Source organism: Oncorhynchus masou, chromosome 33 (genome assembly GCF_036934945.1).
Source record: "Oncorhynchus masou masou isolate Uvic2021 chromosome 33, UVic_Omas_1.1, whole genome shotgun sequence".
Lineage (NCBI taxonomy): Eukaryota > Metazoa > Chordata > Actinopteri > Salmoniformes > Salmonidae > Oncorhynchus > Oncorhynchus masou.
Genome location: NC_088244.1, coordinates 15,835,739 through 15,854,419, shown reverse-complemented (window position 1 = coordinate 15,854,419; position 18,681 = coordinate 15,835,739). Strand labels below are relative to the sequence as shown.

General features: G+C 43.5%; 1 protein-coding gene across 2 annotated transcripts in view; it reads right to left on the bottom strand.

Annotated features, from left to right (window-relative positions):
- The window catches only part of LOC135527888 (zinc finger and BTB domain-containing protein 46-like), a 115,519-nt gene that overhangs the window by 74,859 nt on the left and 21,979 nt on the right, over window positions 1-18,681 (bottom strand). For both annotated transcript variants that reach the window (XM_064956518.1, XM_064956519.1), the window contains exon 2: window positions 37-260. In XM_064956518.1, coding sequence (XP_064812590.1) covers window positions 37-225 — 189 coding nt within the window. In that variant the 5' untranslated portion in view covers window positions 226-260. The remainder of the gene's footprint in view (window positions 1-36; window positions 261-18,681) is intronic.

Sequence of the window (18,681 nt, the reverse complement as noted above, 5' to 3'; positions counted from 1 at the left end):
TCCCCAGACCTGTGTATTCCCCTCCAACACACCCACCTGGCAGTAGAGGGTCTTGAAGTAACGCGAGGAGCCCAGGAGGACGTTCTTGTGGGCCTTGAAGATCTTCCCCTCCACAATGACACAGGCGTCACACAGGATGCCATGCTGCCGCTGCTCGTTGAGCTCACGCAGGAGCTGCCGGTAGTGGGACGAAATCTCCATGTCCTCTTTCCTGTTGCTGTTCATTGGGTTAGCTGACCTGTTAGCCTCTCCTGAACAGTCTGAGGGAGAGAGAGGGAAGGAGAGAGAGAAAGTTTAGTGTTAAGGTTATGGGGGAGGTTAGGAGAGAGGTTATGAGGGAGGTTAGGAGAGAGGTTATGAGGGAGGTTAGGAGGGAGGTTATGAGGGAGATGAGGGAGGTTAGGAGGGAGGTTATGAGGTAGATTAGGAGGGAGAATAGGAGGGAGAATAGGAGGGAGGTTATGAGCAGTCCAAAATCCAGTACAGTTTCCCAGCATGTTACAGTAGCACATTGACAGAGCTTGGAAGTATGAGATGATCAATGCTGATGGCCAATGCTGATGATCAATGCTGATTATTACTAATAATCACAAAGCATAATAAATGCCCTGAATTACCTCGAAATACCCGATTCAAAGCAACACACAAAAAACATCAGCTAGTGAAAATAAAGCTCCTAAAACTAGTTCTGTATCTTCCCCTTAAGCAGAGGACCAATGATAAATACTGGATATTATAACAATGCTCCTGATGGACAAACAACAACATCAATAGAAAAACTATTTTTAAAAAGACCAGAGGCTGTGTGTGTGTGTGTGTGCGTGTGCGTGTGCGTGTGCGTGCGTGCGTGCGTGCGTGCGTGTGTGTGTGCGTGCGTGCGTGCGTGTGTGTGTGTGTGTGCGTGTGTGTGTGAGCACGCCAGTCCTGGTTTCTCTAAGGGGTGAACAGGCAAGACTAGCTCCACCATCCATCTTTCCTCCCCATCACCCCAGTAACTGACCAACAGTGATTACACACAACTCTTCAACAAAACGGACATCTAAGCAGAACTGCTTTACTGTGCATGTGCTGTATATCACTTCGTTCAGTTAATGCCCTTTGTCACTAGGAAATACCTCTTTATGGGTATGGAAGTCCTTCCTACTAGGGTGGTAATCAAATAGGTCAGGATAAGATGAGAAGTCGATAGAGCCCTCTGTTCCCTTTGACTATTCACAGGTTAAAGACAGACAGAACACACAGAGGAGAGAGAGAAAGGAGGAGGGAGGAAGAGAGAGGAGGAGAGAGAAAGAGGGAGGGAGAGAGAGGAGAGAGGGAAGGGAGGAGGAGAGAGGATTGAAGAGAACAAAGGGAGAGGAGTGCATTGCCATGCTGATGCACTTACAGACAGTGCAAACTGGTTAATGAATAGTAACACACACACACACACACAAGAGACAAAGGCTCCCCTCACAACACAAGACAAAAATGTTGTTGGGTGGTAAGTTAAGTGGTTTACATTATAGGGAGTATAACCCAATCACACATAACAACATGCTGGAGATTAGGGTGGGGGAGTGTGTGTGGCGGGGGGGGGGGGGTGTTACAGAGACATACATGTTAAATTACGCTTCAAATTGAAAGAAAACAGCTATTTAAACTGCACTCACAGACACACATGCCAACACAAATGCCAACACAACACACAGGTCAACACACACACACACATTAGTCAGAGCATTAGTGTTTTACGCTCTTGCTCTCGTCTTGGTGAGTGCTGAATCGGCGGGACGCGTAGTGTTACCATGCGCAGCACTGATTTGTTTTTGAAACGCCGTGGCTGTCACCACTCATTGGCTGTTAAGGGAGACGACAGCCGTGGTTGGCCGAGGTGACAGCAGCATTTGCTCGGGGCCGGCACACTTCAGGTCATGTTTGAGAAAGCTGTGCTCAACCTGATGGCTTGTAAGATCACATCAATCCTGTGTGTCTTCTATATCCACTCAGACAGGCACACCTCTAGTCGACAAACACAGGCCAAGCCTGTGTGTGTGTGTGTGTGTGTGTGTGTGTGTGTGTGTGTGTGTGTGTGTGTGTGTGTGTGTGTGTGTGTGTGTGTGTGTGTGTGTGTGTGTGTGTGTGTGTGTGTGTGTGTGTGTGTGTGTGTGTGTGTGTGTGTGTTAGGGGGATTGGGGTTGGGCTGATTGACGGTGACAAGCAATGAAGCAGATTTCTCTCTCTAAACTGTCTAAAACGGTTCTGGATTTCTTCCAACTGACTGTTGCCTCACACACACCTGACTGTTGCCTCACACACCTGACTGTTGCCTCACACACATACAGTGGGGGAAAAAAGTATTTAGTCAGCCACCAATTGTGCAAGTTCTCCCACTTAGAAAGATGAGAGAGGCCTGTAATTTTCATCATAGGTGCACTTCAACTATAACAGACAAAATGAGAAGAAATAAAATCCAGAAAATCACATTGTAGGATTTTTTAAGGAATTTATTTGCAAATTATGGTGGAAAATAAGTATTTGGTCACCTACAAACAGGCAAGATTTCTGGCTCTCACAGACCTGTAACTTCTTCTTTAAGAGGCTCCTCTGTCCTCCACTCGTTACCTGTATTAATGGCACCTGTTTGAACTTGTTATCAGTATAAAAGACACATGTCCACAAACTCAAACAGTCACACTCCAAACTCCACTATGGCCAAGACCAAAGAGCTGTCAAAGGACACCAGAAATAAAATTGTAGACCTGCACCAGGCTGGGAAGACTGAATCTGCAATAGGTAAGCAGCTTGGTTTGACGAAATCAACTGTGGGAGCAATTATTAGGAAATGGAAGACATACAAGACCACTGATAATCTCCCTCGATCTGGTGCTCCACGCAAGATCTCACCCCGTGGGGTCAAAATCATCACAAGAAAGGTGAGCAAAAATCCCAGAACCACACGGGGGGACCTAGTGAATGACCTGCAGAGAGCTGGGACCAAAGTAACAAAGCCTACCATCAGTAACACACTATGCCGCCAGGGACTCAAATCCTGCAGTGCCAGACGTGTCCCTCTGCTTAAGCCAGTACATGTCCAGGCCCGTCTGAAGTTTGCTATAGAGCATTTGGATGATCCAGAAGAAGATTGGGAGAATGTCATATGGTCAGATGAAACCAAAATATAACTTTTTGGTAAAAACTCAACTTGTCGTGTTTGGAGGACAAAGAATGCTGAGTTGCATCCAAAGAACACCATACCTACTGTGAAGCATGGGGGTGGAAACATCATGCTTTGGGGCTGTTTTTCTGCAAAGGGACCAGGACGACTGATCCGTGTAAAGGAAAGAATGAATGGGGCCATGTATCGTGAGATTTTGGAGTTAAAACCTCCTTCCTTCAGCGAGGGCATTGAAGATTAAACGTGGCTGGGTCTTTCAGCATGACAATGATCCCAAACACACCGCCCGGGCAACGAAGGAGTGGCTTCGTAAGAAGCATTTCAAGGTCCTGGAGTGGCCTAGCCAGTCTCCAGATCTCAACCCCATAGAAAATCTTTGGAGGGAATTGAAAGTCCGTGTTGACCAGCAACAGCCCCAAAACATCGCTGCTCTAGAGGAGATCTGCATGGAGGAATGGGCCAAAATACCAGCAACAGTGTGTGAAAACCTTGTGAAGACTTACAGAAAACGTTTGACCTCTGTCATTGCCAACAAAAGGTATATAACAAAGTAATGAGATGAACTTTTGTTATTGACCAAATACTTATTTTCCACCATAATTTGCAAAGAAATAAATAAAAAATCCTACAATGTGATTTTCTGGATTTATTTTTCTGTTATAGTTGAAGTGTACCTATGATGAAAACTACAGGCCTCTCTCATCTTTTTAAGTGGGAGAACTTGCACAATTGGTGGCTGACTAAATACTTTTTTGCCCCACTATCTGACTGTTGCCTTGTAAGCAGGGTTTTTAGTTTGGTTTGGCTTGTCAAAAAGTCTGTACTTACATTGGCTGAGGAGAGACTTGCTTCAATGTAAAATGACATTGTATCCCAGTCTGTCTAAAAGCATGTTTTGATGTAGGCTAGTTTATTCTTCTCTCATTCACTTGTCAAAAATCTATGTGGCATCTAACCTCCCTTGGGCTGATGGAGGCGTTGAAAGACCTCACCTCTCACCTCCCAACACAAACCCCACAGCTTTTAAGGACACAATTATTCCTGTCATCCTTCCTCCTTTCATCCTCTCCTCCATCTCCTCCTATCCCCCTTTCACCAAGGCTTTCTAGCATATTATCAAGCTGCATAAAGGAATGGCCAATCTCTGCACTTTGAAAAATCTAGAGAGCAGGGACCTACCGGTACATTTCCACCATTAAGATGATATTCTGACCCTGAATGTGGTCCTTTTCACTCTACTTTAAATGGACATGTGTTTATCCTGTAATACAATATCACCTTATAACACTGAGAAGACCCATGTAACCTGTGTATTATGTGAAATACAGTTCATTCGGTAGGTGTTCAGATCGCTTCCCTTTTTCCACATTTTATTAAGTTACAGCCTTATTCTAATTATTCTAACATGTATTAAATCATTTTTCCCTCATCAATCTACACACAATACCCCATAATGACAAAGCAAAAACAGTTTTTTCGTTGTGTGTGTGTGTGTGTGTGTGCAAATAATAAAAAACAAAAAAAATGAAATAACTTATTTACATAAGTATTCAGACCCTTTGCTATGAGACTCAATATTGAGCTCAGGTGCATCCTGTTTTCATTGATCATCCTTGAGATATTTCTACAACTTGAATGGAGTCCACCTGTAGGAAATTCAATTGATTGGACATTATTTGGAAAGGCACACACCTGTCGATATAAGGTCCCACAGTTGACAGTGCATGTAAGAGAAAAAACCAAGCCATGAGGTCGAAGGAATTGTCCATACAGCTCTGAGACAGGATTGTGTCAAGGCACAGATCTGGGAAAGGGTACCAAAACATTTATGCAGCATTGAAGGTCCCCAAGTACACAGTAGCCACCATCATTCATAAATGGAATAAATTTGGAACCACCAAGACTCTTCCTAGAGCTGGCCATCCAGCCAAACTGAGCCGTCGGGGATGAAGGGCCCTGGTCAGGGAGTTGACCAAGAACCCAATGGTCACTCTGACAGAGCCCCAGGGTTCCTCTGTGGAGATGGGAGAACCTTCTAGAAGGACAACCATCTCTGCAGCCAGCTTGGAGTTTGCCAAAAGTAGTCAGGTTCGATGGAAAGATGAACGGAGCAAAGTACAGAGAGATCCTTGATGAAAACCTGCTCTAGAGTGCTGAGGAACTTAGACTCGGGAGAAGGTTAGCCTTCCAACAGGATAACGACCCTAAGCACACAGCCAAGACAACACAGAAGTGGCTTCGGGACAAGTCCCTGAATGTCCTTGAGTGGCCCAGCCAGAGCCCGGACTTGAACCCGATCAAACATCTCTGTAGAGACCTGAAAACAGCTGTGCAGTGACGCAGTGACGCTCCCCATCCAACCTGACAGAGCTTGAGAGGATCAGGATCTGCAGAGAAGAATAGGAGAAACTCCCAAAATACAGGTGTGCCAAGCTTACCCAAGAAGACTCTAGGCTGTAATCGCTGCCAAAGGTTCCCCCCCCACCCCCCCAGCTCTGACTTTGCTGACAGCTACTTTATTAAAGAAAAGTGTACTTACAGTGACTGTGATATGTGGTTGACCCACCTAGATATCATAAGATGAATGCACTAACTGTAAGTCACTCTGGATAAGAGCGTCTGCTAAATTACTTAAATGTCAAATGTAGTTAAATAAAGATAAAGACCATGGACTTTCTAATGATGGTACACACAGTTTTCATCATGTTTATAAAGTAGACAAACATTTTGTTGGGTGGTAAATTAAGGGGTTTAGATTATAGGGAGTATAACCCAATCACACACAACACCATGCTGGAGACTTGGGTGGGGGAGTGTGTGGGTGTGTGTGTGTGTGGGGGGGGGGTTACAGCGACATGTTAAATTACACTTCAAATTGAAAGAAAACAACGTGTGGCTGGAGGATAAAACAACATCTTGCCGAGAGATGTAGGGAGATCGAGGTAGAGATAGAGGGAACACTAATGAGATTTAGCGCTTCAGTAGACCTAGAAAACAGAGAAAGACCGAGAGAGAATTTGGCAGAGAGAGAGAGACGGTACATTGAATGAACTACAGGAGAAAATACAAACCCTTCAACCCTAAAAGGCCTGTGGTGTTGATGGTATCCTAAATGAAATTATGAAATATACAGACCACAAATTCCAATTGGCTATACTTAAACTCTTTAACATCATTCTTAGCTCTGGCATTTTCCCCAATATTTGGAACCACGGACTGATCACACCAATCCAAATGTCAAATTGGCTGTTTAACCAATTACATCACAACAGACCACAGATTCACCCGGCACACCCTAATTGACAAACAAACCAACCAAAACAAAGGCAAAGTCTTCTCATGCTTGAGGGTCTGCTATACAAATCTATGGAAAGCGGTGTTGGGGGAAAAACAAACGACATTATGAAATCCATGTACAGAAACAACAAGTGTGCGGTTAGTGCTTAGTCCCCTTAGTTAGTGCTCAGCATCTGACCGTAAGGTGCTACAGAGGGTAGTGCGTACGGCCCAGTACATCACTGGGGCCAAGCTTCCTGCCATCCAGGACCTCTATACCAGGCGGTTTCAGAGGAAGGCCCAAAAAAGTGTCAAAGACTCCAGTCACCCAAGTCATAGACTGTTCTCTCTGCTACCGCACGGCAAGGCTCCTTAACAGCTTCTACCCCCAAGCCATAAGACTGCTGAACAATTAATAAAATGGCCACCCGGACAATTTACATTGACCCCCCCCCATTTGTTTTCACACTGCTGTTACTCACTGATTATTATCTATGTATAGTCACGTTACCCCTACCTACATAAACAAATGACCTCAACTAACCCGTACCCCCGCACATTGACACGGTACTGGTACCCCTCTGTATATAGCCTCATTATTGTTGTTTTATTGTGTTACTTTTTATAATTTTTTTACTTAAATTTATTTGGGAAATATTTTCTTAACTCTTTCTTGAATTGCATTGTTGGTTAAGGGCTCATAAGTCAGCATCTCACGGGAAGGTCTACAGTTGGATTTGATTTGAAATTGGCAAAAAATATATTAAAAAAATTCCCAGGGACGTGGGGTGAGACAAAGTCGCAGCTTGAGCCCCGCCCTCTACAACATATATATCAACGAATTGGCGAGAGCACAAGAACAGTCTGCAGCACCTGACCTCACCCTACTAGAATCTGAAGTCAAATGTCTACTGTTTGCTGTTGATCTGGTGCTTCTGTCACCAACCAAGGAGGGCCTACAGCAGCACCTAGATCTTCTGTACAGATTCTGTCAGACCTCAGTAAGACCAAAATAATGGTGTTCCAAGAAAGGTGCAGTCGCCAGGACCACAAATACAACTTCCTCTAGACACCGTTAACTCTTAACGGACACAAAAAAACTGTACATACCTCGGCCTAAACATCAGCGCCACAGGTAACTTCCACAAAGCTGTGAACGATCTGAGAGACCAGGTAAGAAGGGCCTTCTACACCATCAAAAGAACATAACATTTGACATAAAAATACTTGAGTCAGTTATAGAACCCATTGCCCTTTATGGTTGTGAGGTCTGGGCTCAGCTCAAGAACCAAGAATTCACAAAATGGGACAAACATCAAATTGAGACTCTGTATGCAGAATTCTGCAAAAATGTCCTCTGTGTACAAGGTAAAACACCAAATAATGCATGCAGAGCAGAAGTAGCCCTATACCTACTAATTATCCAAATCCTAAAAAGAGACATTCAGTTCTACAACCACCTAAAAGGAAGTGATTCCCAAACTATCCATAACAAAGCCATCACCTACAGAGAGATTAACCTGGAGAAGAGTCCCCTAAGCAAGCTGGTCGTAAGCAACACAATTAGACCCAACCAAATCATGAGAAAACAAAAAGATAATTACTTGACACATTGGAAAGAATTAACAAAAAAACAGAGCAAACTAGAATGCTATTTGGCCCTAAACAGAGAGTACACAGTGACAGAATACCTGACCACTGTGACTAACCCAAATTTAAGGAAAGCTTTGATGATGTACAGATTCAGTGAGAAATGCCTTGCTATTGAGAAAGGCCACCTGGCTCTCAAGAGAAGACAGGCTATGTGCACACTGAAAATGAGGTGGAAACTGAGCTGCACTTCCCAACCTCCTGCCAAATGTATGACCATATTAGAGACACATATTTCCCTCAGATTACACAGATCCCCAAATAATTCTAAAACAAATCCAATATTGATAAACTCCCAAATCTATTGGGTCAAATACCACATTGTACCATCACAGCAGCAAGATGTGTGACCTGTTGCCACAAGAAAAGGGCAACTAGTGAAGAACAAACACCATTGTAACTACAACCCATATTTATGTTTATTTATTTCCTTTTTGTACTTTAACTATTTGCTCATCATTACAACACTGTATATAGACATAATGTGACATTTGAAATGTATCTATTCCTTTTGGAACATTTATGAGTGTAATGTTTACTGTTTAATTGTCATTTCACTTTTGTTAATTATCTATTTCACAGGAATGAGCAAGAGAGAAAGGTATTCAGCCTCTGTTGGAATACACCAATAATGAATTGGATGTATGTGCTGTGAGAGTTGGGTAGGAAAGTTCTGGTTTGTTTTATATAGCATTACAGCCTTAATCAGGGTGCAGTACACTTCAGTTGACAGAGTCCTTGACTTCTCCTGAGAATTCAACAGAGCTGAACCGGGTTGTCTTAGCGAACTAAAGAAAATGTTTCTCAATCAATCTGAAATTACCCAAGATGAATTGCATTAAAAATAAACTGCTATAAGTAGAGAGAGAGAGGGGTGAGGGGGAGAGTGAGAGAAGCAGAGAGACAGAAAGGGGGAGCGAGAGAGAGTGGGAGAGAAAGAGGGAGAGAGATAGCGAGAGAGAGGGAGAGAGACAGAGAGAGAGAAAGAGGGAGGGAGAGAAAGAAAGAGAGACAGAGAGAGAGAGAGAGAGAGAGAGAGAGAGAGAGAGAGAGAGAGAGAGAGAGAGAGAAAGAAAGAAAGAAAGAAAGAACAGGATCAATGGAAATAATAGAACTGCCCCACTGGACACACACTGGTTGAATACACATTGTTTCCACACCATTTCAATGAAATTATGTTGAATCAACGTGGGATAGACGTTGAATTGACGTCTGTGCTCAGTGGGGATGAATATCGCTAACTAACACACTTCATTCATACAGCTCCAGCAAAACAAAACAAATGAGTGTGACTCATTTAAAATAGTGATAGACAGACAAGGCCGCAGAACCTGGCATTCTTCAACACTAAAGCGCCTGACTGCTTTCTTTCACAGGGACATCGAATAGCAAACTAAAGTGAACTACTTTCTTTTCTTCAGAGAAAAAAGAGAGAAATGTTCAGGAGACAGACTAATGGGTTTTGTGTGTGTGGTTGTGTATGTGTGACGGGGGTCTTTTAATCATTTTGTGTCCCCTACACCATGTAGTGACAGTGTGTGTGTTTTTGTGTGTGTGTAAAAGAGATGGAGAGAAAGAGAGCGTTAAACACAGAGAGAGGAGAGAGACACAAAGCACCCAGGGGCTCTCAGTAAAGCAGTAGAGCTTTAAGTCTCTGTCACCCTTACAGAGCCCAAATCAGAAGTGACTACCATCCTCAAGCCACACACACATTACAGCTTCCCTGTTCACACACACAGCACACAGACACACACCCACACCAACTACCAATCACAACACACACATACATTACTGTACACACATCCCAACTACCCCGATCCAGTCACAACCCAGGTACTTTAGGTCTAAACTTGACAACTAAGGAGAAGAGACAGAGAGACGGGTGATGGAGAGAGGGAATGGGGCTCCTTCTCTTTTTTATTGTTGTTGTCGCTCTAAGCAAGGACAACATCTTGACCTGAGAGGAAGTAGATATGAGGGGAGAGGAAAGGCAGAGAGGTGGAGAGAAAGAAAGAGGGCGAGAGAGAGAGGGAAGAGTTAGAGATAGAGACAGCGAGAGACATAGAGAAAGAGAAATGAAGAGACATGAAGGGACAGAGCGAGAAAGAGGTAGAAAGAGAGAGAGGGAGAAAGAGGGAGACAGAGAGAGGTAGAAAGAGAGAGAGGGAGTCAAAGAGGTAGAAAGAGAGAGAGGGAGTCAAAGAGGTAGAAAGAGAGAGAGGGAGTCAAAGAGGTAGAAAGAGAGAGAGGGAGTCAAAGAGGTAGAAAGAGAGAAAGGGAGTCAAAGAGGTAGAAAGAGAGAGGGAGTCAAAGAGGTAGAAAGAGGGAGAGGGAAACAGAGAAAGAGGAACACAGAGAGAGAGGTAGAAAGAGAGAGAGGTTGTCAAAGAGGTAGAAAGAGAGAGAGGGAGACAGAGAACGAGAGACACAGAGAGAGGTAGAAAGAGAGAGGGAGTCAGAGAGAGGTAGAAAGAGAGAGAGGTTGTCAGAGGTAGAAAGAGAGAGAGGGAGACAGAGAACAAGGGATACAGAGAGAGGTAGAAAGAGAGAGAAAAAGAGAGTGAGGGAGGGAAACAGAGAGAGCCTCTAAGACGTGCCTCTGTCAGTTTGACTCAGAGGCAGACAATATTTTTTAAACAGCTTTCCTTCCAGTCAACTGGGCATCAACTGACCATTATCCTGGGGTTAATCCTCAATCCTACAGAAAGGCCATTATCCTTGAGTTAATCCCCAATCCTACAGAGCTGCTCTGGCTCCGCGATAGGGTGGCAGCCCGTCAACTAAACAGGCACAGGCTAAAATAATGCACACACCCACACACAGTAGAAACATACACATATGCACACACACGGGAAGCGAGGCAGAGAAAGTTTGGCGACAGAAACAACTAAAGAAAACCATAATCAATGAATAGATGCAGTGTTATCTCTTGTGTTGTGCATCAGGACTGTCTGTCAGGCACCTTGTACATGGCTGTATGGACTCACTCCCACTCTATGTCTGTGCCTTTGTCTGTCTGTCTGTCCCTGTTCCCTGTACCAGTTCCCTGTCCCTGTCCCCGTCCTTACCTCTTACTCCATCCCCATCCATATGTTTGATCCAAAGTTCTGGCTCTGGTCCTGGTAGCCCAGGACCAGAGAGGACAGTCTTACCGTGGAGTGACGAAAGTGGACGAAAGCGGATCCAGCAGGCTTATCCAAGGCGTCTTAAAGTCTCCTCTCCACCTCTCCTCCAATCCCTCTCCATCTCTCTTCTAAAGCCCGGGCCACTCCCCAACTCCAAGGTGAAAGTGTTCACCACTTGGATCAGCTGGGATAAGCCGAAGGTAGGGGAAGAAAGGTGTGAGGAGGATCGGTGAAGATGTGTGTGTTTGTGTAGAGGCGCCCATGTGTGTCTGTGTGTCTGTGCGTGTCCGTGTGCATTTGTCTGTGCAAGAGTGTGCATGTATGACATACATCATATGTACCTGTACCTGTATGTGTAGCTGTTGAGGTATAGAGCCATGGTGGTACTGTATGTGTAGTTGTTGAGGTATAGAGGGTCCTGTGTGGCTCAGTCGGTAGAGCATGGCGCTTGCAACGCCAAGCGTCGTGGGTTCGATTCCCACTGGGGCCACCCATATGCAAAAGTAGTGGCCCCAGCCGACTTGTAAGTCGCTTTGGACAAAAGCGTCTGCTAAATGGGATATATATAGAGCCATGGTGGTACTGAATGTGTAGTTGTTGAGGTATAGAGCCATGGTGGTACTGTATGTGTAGTTGTTGAGGTATAGAGCCATGGTGGTACTGAATGTGTAGTTGTTGAGGTATAGAGCCATGGTGGTACTGTATGTGTAGTTGTTGAGGTATAGAGCCATGGTGGTACTGTATGTGTAGTTGTAGAGGTATAGAGCCATGGTGGTACTGAATGTGTAGTTGTTGAGGTATAGAGCCATGGTGGTACTGTATGTGTAGTTGTTGAGGTATAGAGCCATGGTGGTACTGTATGTGTAGTTGTTGAGGTATAGAGCCATGGTGGTACTGAATGAGGGTCAGAATGGGAATATAGCCAAGACACTGGGGTTAACACTCCTACTCTTATGATAGGTGACATGGGATCTTTAGTGACCCCAGAGAGTCATTGAGAGCATGATGATTAGTAGACAAGTTGAATCAGGTGTGCTTGCCCGGGGCTACAATAACAATGTGTGCTGTTGGAGATACTGGAGGACTGGAGTTGGGGAACACTGCTGTAGAGAACATAGTGTGTACTGCATGTGAAGATTGTATCACAAGGCGAAGGATGTGTGCCAGGTAGAGCTTACCTCACCTCAACTACTTACCTTGCCCAGTACTCTGTCTGCACCATGAACACCACAGGGATATCATTATAGCTTATCCAAATACTCAGTGTGACAGCTAGCCAAAATACCCAGGGTGAACTCACGTTGGTAGTAGCTAAGCTCTATGATCTGACCAGAGACATGCTCAGGGGCAGACGTTGGCTCAGGGCGCTACAGTGCCATCTTTGTTTCATTAACAGCGTCCGTACGTTGTTAGCTAAAGGCTAAGTTAGCTTAGTCATAGCTGATGGATAAAACTACTGTATGTTTACATACATAATGAATAATGTACCAATACAGGCTCTGCTTCTGTCTTACCAATGTCCAGGTGACAAAACCTCTTTCAGAACCTTATTTTGTCTGTCAGAGTTCACCAAGGCTGAAATTGCTATGGTGTTAATACTGTACTGGAATATGAATTTGCGTTTGCAAGAAAGGAATTTCACTGTACTTGTGCATGTGACATTGAAACTTGAAACCTGTGAATGAAATATTCCCTCCTGATAATGACTGCATGGTTTGTTTGATCACAGTGTGTGACTCTCTGGCATATAACATGGTTTCTCCTGGATATCTCTATGAATCTAACCCCCTATAAATTCTCTGTGGGGGTGGCAGTTAGCCTAGCGGTTAAAAGCGTTGGGCCAGTAACCAAAGGATCCTGGTTCGAATCCCCAAACTGACTAGGTGAAAAATCTGTTGATGTGCCATTGAGCAATGCACTTAACCCTAACTGCCCTCGTTACTTTGGATACGAAAGTCTGATAAATGACTTAAATGTCAAATTTGTATCAGTGCCCTTTATTCAATAAGGGTTTCTCATATCCCTCTCTCATTCTCCCTCTCTCTGCAGTGTTTCTGGTCTATTTAGTCTCTCCAAGGCCCCTCAGCCAGGCTTGGTTCCCCTGGTATCTCCCTCATTGATGACCCGGGGCTTAGCCTAAATTCTCAGACTATTAAAAGCTGTGAAATGCAAATAATGAAACATCTCATTACCTCTGTTGGAGAATCAGATGGAGGAGGGAGGGGAAGGAGAATGGATCAAGGGATGGAGGGAGTGAGTGAGGTTTAAGAACAGGGAAGGAGGGATGGACAGAGGAAGGCAAAGAGGCAGGCAGGAGGGTGAGAAGGTGAGGGTCAGGGAATAGATAACTAAATAGAGAGTCTATTGTTTGAGAAGAGTTGGCGTTAAGTAGAATAAAGCCTGGATTGGCCGCTTGAACAAACAGGGCATCTGAGGAGCTCAGTGTGATGACTTGTCACTCAGACGTCAAAAGATTTGTCTAAGGAATTACCTAATCAATTCTATGTGGGTTTAGAGTGCTATGGTCATGTACAAATTGAATCAAAAGTATATGATCAGAAAGCTTACATTCTTGTTCATCTAACTACACTGTCAAATTTACAGTAGCTATTACTGTGAAAGAATATCATGCTATTGTTTGAGGAGAGTGCACAGTTATGAACATGAAAAGTTATTAATAAACAAATTAGGCACATTTGGGCAGTCTTGATACAAATTTTGAATAGAAATGCAATGGTTCATTGGATCAGACTAAAACTTTGCACATACACTGCTGCCATCTAGTGGCCAATATCTCAATTATCTAAATTGCACCTGGACTGGAATAATACATTATGGCCTTTCTATTGCATTTCAAAGATGATGGTACTACATTTTTTTAAATGTTTTTTTCTTTGTATTACATTTTATCAGATCTAATGTGTTATATTCTCCTACATTCCTTTCACATTTCCACAAACTTCAAAGTGTTTTCTTTCAAATGGTACCAATAAAATGCATATCATTGCTTCAGGGCCTGAGCTACAGGCAGTTAGATTTGGGTATGTCATGTTAGGTGAAAATTGAAAAAAAGGGGCCAATCCCTAAAATCTCCCATTTCAAATCCTGTCTGAACCTGACTCTCCTTGGGATTTCTGGTTAAAAAAATAAGTGTCTGGCCAACTGTAAGGAAGTGAAATCCACCACATACAGCATTTATTTCACTGGTCCCACACTATGGGGACCCATTGGCTGACAGGAAATGAGGCCACGGGTCTTGGTTTAAACCATGAAGGAAACTCCCGTCCCTCCCTGTTCTCGTCACAATATCTAGTCATCCTCCTTCTCCATCTTTCCCTCCTACGTCTCCTCCTCTACCTCTCCTCTCCCTTTCCTAATCATCCTCCTGTGTTTCTCAGAACAGAGAAGAGCCAGTCACGGTTAGAACAGCATCAAGTGGCACAGTGGTGATACTGATGACTACCTGGGGACTAAGGAACGACCACCACTAAAATGGAATACCTTCCTTGAGCTCTCGCCGTGTGTGTTTTCGTGTGTATGTGTGTCCTTATCTCCGAGTATGTGTCTGTGATAGAGATTTAACACCTTCCTGTAACTCTCACTATGAGAGGTGTCACAACAAAACAGCTAACTGTTCAACACACGATGGTACGAGAAGCTAAATGGCAGTACAGTACACCACCGTACAGTACACCACCGTACAGTACACCACCGTTCAGTACAACACAGTACACTACACCACCGTACAGTACACCACCGTTCAGTACACCACAGTACACTACACCACCGTACACTACACCACCGTACAGTACACCACCGTACAGTACACCACCGTACACTACACCACAGTACACTACACCACCATACACTACACCACCGTACAGTACACCACCGTACACTACACCACAGTACACTACACCACCGTACACAGATCAGAGTCAGCCCATTCCCTAGCTGTGAAAACAAGCAGCACCATAAAGTGCAGTGGCATTACAACGGGAATGAATATGCCAGTGCATATTAATCAACAAACACATCTTATCATAGGAGTAATAGACCCACAACAGTTAAAGCTGTGTGTAGAGAACGATGTCCAGACCTGCTTTTATCAGCTAACAAATATAGCTCACGTCTAGTATACTGATCTGGTTAAAGTTGTACATTATTTGACTTCCTCTTGCCTAGATTACTGAACTCTTTGTATACATACTGTATCTCAGTCAGAACTCCCTCCATCGTCTACTGTTAGTTAACTTCTTTGATATAGGGGGTGCTCTTTTGGATAAAAAAACATTCCCGTTTTAAACAAGATATTTTGTCATGAAAAGATGCTCGACTATGCATATAATTGACAGCTTTGGAAGGAAAACACTCTGACGTTTCCAAAACTGCAAAGATATTGTCTGTGAGTGCCACAGAACTAATGTTATAGGAGAAACCAAGATGAAATGTCATACAGGAAGTGCCCCAGATTTTGAATGCGCTGTGTTCCAATGTCTCCTTATATGGCTGTGAATGCGCCAGGAATGAGCCTACACTTTCTGTCGTTTCCCCAAGGTGTCTGCAGCATTGTGATGTATTTGTAGGCATATCATTGGAAGATTGACCATAAGAGACTACATTTACCAGGTGTCCGCTTGGTGTCCTCCGTCGAAATTATTGCGCAATCTCCAGCTGCGTGCACTTTTCCATTTGGTTCAGAGGAGAAAGGCAACTGCCACGAATTATTTATCATCGAATAGATATGTGAAAAACACCTTGAGGATTGATTCTAAACAACGTTTGCCATGTTTCTGTCGATATTATGGAGTTAATTTGGAGAAAAAGTTTGGCATTGTAATGACTGAATTTTCGTTTTTTTTTCTTAGCCAAACGTGATGAACAAAACGGAGCGATTTCTCCTACACAAATAATTACATTTTACATTTAAGTCATTTAGCAGACGCTCTTATCCAGAGCGACTTACAAATTGGATAATAATAATCTTTTTGGAAAAACTGAACATTTGCTATCTTACTGAGAGTCTCCTCATTGAAAACATCCAAAGTTCTTCAAAGGTAAATGATTTTATTTGAATGCTTTTCTTGTTTTTGTGAAAATGTTGCCTGCTGAATGCTAGGCTTAATACTATGCTAGCTATCAATACTCTTACACAAATGCTTGTGTAGCTATGGTTGAAAAGCATATTCTGAAAATCTGAGATGACAGTGTTGTTAACAAAAGGCTAAGCTTGTGAGCCAATATATTTATTTCATTTCATATGCGATTTTCATGAATAGTTAACTTTGCATTATGCTAATGAGCTTGAGGCTATGATTACGCTCCCGGACACGGGATTGCTCGACGCAAGAAGTTAAAAATGCTTTTAATTAACAGGTGCCAATAAATATAAATAAATAAACTATACAAACATAGTTATTATTAAAGTAAAGAGGACTGCCTTCTTATTGGCTCTTAACCAACCAAGCTATTTTGATAGTTTTTTTTCGCATTGTTCGTAATTTGTTGTGTACATAATGTTGCTGCTACCGTCTCTTATGACCGAAAAAGAGCTTCTGGACATCAGAACAGGGATTACTCACCTCAAATTGGACGAGGAGTTCTTCTTCTTCAATGAGTCGGACGCGAGGGATATACTACGGACACTCCCAAGCAGGCCCAGATGCCCATGATTCGCTGGAAAAGGAAGCGTAGGTTTCGCAGAAAGAGATCCGGATGCCTTGTGAGGATCAGGCGACGAGTGGCTAATCTGCCCGTGCCTTCCATTCCACTAGCTAACGTTCAATCGCTGGAAAATAAATCAACTGAAAGCCTATATCCTACCAACGGGACATTAAAAACTGTATTATCTTGTGTTTTCACCAAGTCGTGGCTAAATGATGACATTAAGAACACACAGCTGGTGGGTTATACACTCTATCGGCAGGACAGAACAGCAGCCTCTGGTAAGACACGTGGCTGGGGCCTATGCATATTTGTAAATGGCTGATGCACGACATCTAAGAAAGTCTCACGACAAGCTGTAGAACACACTACCTACCTAGAGAGTTTTCATCTGAATTTCTTGTAGCTGTCTACATACCACCACAGACCGAGGCTGGCACCAAAACCGCACTCAATGAGCTGTATTCCACCATAAGCAAACAGGAAAACGCTCATCCAGAGGTGACGCTCCTAGTGGCCGGGGACTTCTATGCAGGGAAACTTAAATCAGTTGTGTGTGGGAGGTTGGTTGGCGTGACTGTCGCTCGGTCCCACAGCAAACAGAGGCATCTTTTTCAAATCCACACTAGGCTGGGGCTTACAATAAGCTCACGCAATGAGAGGGAGGGAAAATCTATGACTATATGTGAACTCACAAGTTCAACAGACTCACCCTCCTTCCCCCTTCGCAAATACGAATACTGACTATCCTCCCACCCTGCCCTCCCAACTAATCCAATTTACAAACACGCGCACACACACCAGCAAAAAAAGCATATTTTTACTGCAGACAAACGTACAAAGAAAAGCTTACTTATAAAGAACCTTATATAAAACAATAACTTGATACAAAACTTCACAAATAGCCAAAAATAACAGCAGATGACTGTTGTCTATTTCAGATAAATGAGGGTAGTGGATCATTAAAGAAACAAATATATATTTTATTAAGATCTTTTAAGTGTTTGAGATAGAGTCCAAAGATAGCGTAGGATGTGACAAAGATAGTGTATAATGAAGATCACTGGCTGTGACTGTCACACCTTACTCTGTTTCATGTGTCTGGTTCTTGTCTCCACCCCCACCAGGTATCTCCCATTTGTCCCCATTATCTCCTGTGTATTTATACCTGCGTTTTCTGTTTATTTGTTGCCAGTTCGTCTTGTCCCGTGAAGTCCAACTAGCGTGTTCCTGTGTTTCCTGCGCTCTAGGTTTTGTTTTTCTTAGTCTTCCCAGTTCTGACCTTTCTGGCTGTCTGACCCTGATCCTGCCGCCATCCTATACCCACCTGACTCTGGTTTGGATTAGGACTCTTTGCCTGCCTTGACTTACGTTTTGCCTGCCCTTGTACTATAATAAACTCTGAGACTCATACTATCTGCCTCCTGTGTCTGCATCTGGGTCTTAGCCTAAGTCCTGATAGTGACAGAGTCCAAAGATAGTGTATAATGAAGATCACTGGTTGTGACAGAGTCCAAAGATAGTGTATAATGAAGATCACCGGTTGTGACAGAGTCCAAAGATAGTGTATAATGAAGATCACCGGTTGTGACAGAGTCCAAAGATAGTGTATAATGAAGATCACCGGTTGTGACAGAGTCCTGGTTCATTAACCATATCAAACAGTAGACACAACACTGATTTTAGTTGCCAAGAGTTTCTGCACCTCTGTCCTTCAAGAGGTAGAAAAAGATAAAAAAAAGATAAAGGGAGAATGATCCAGAAGAGAGGAGAAGCTAAATATAGTCTCACACACTCTGGAGAGAGAGACAG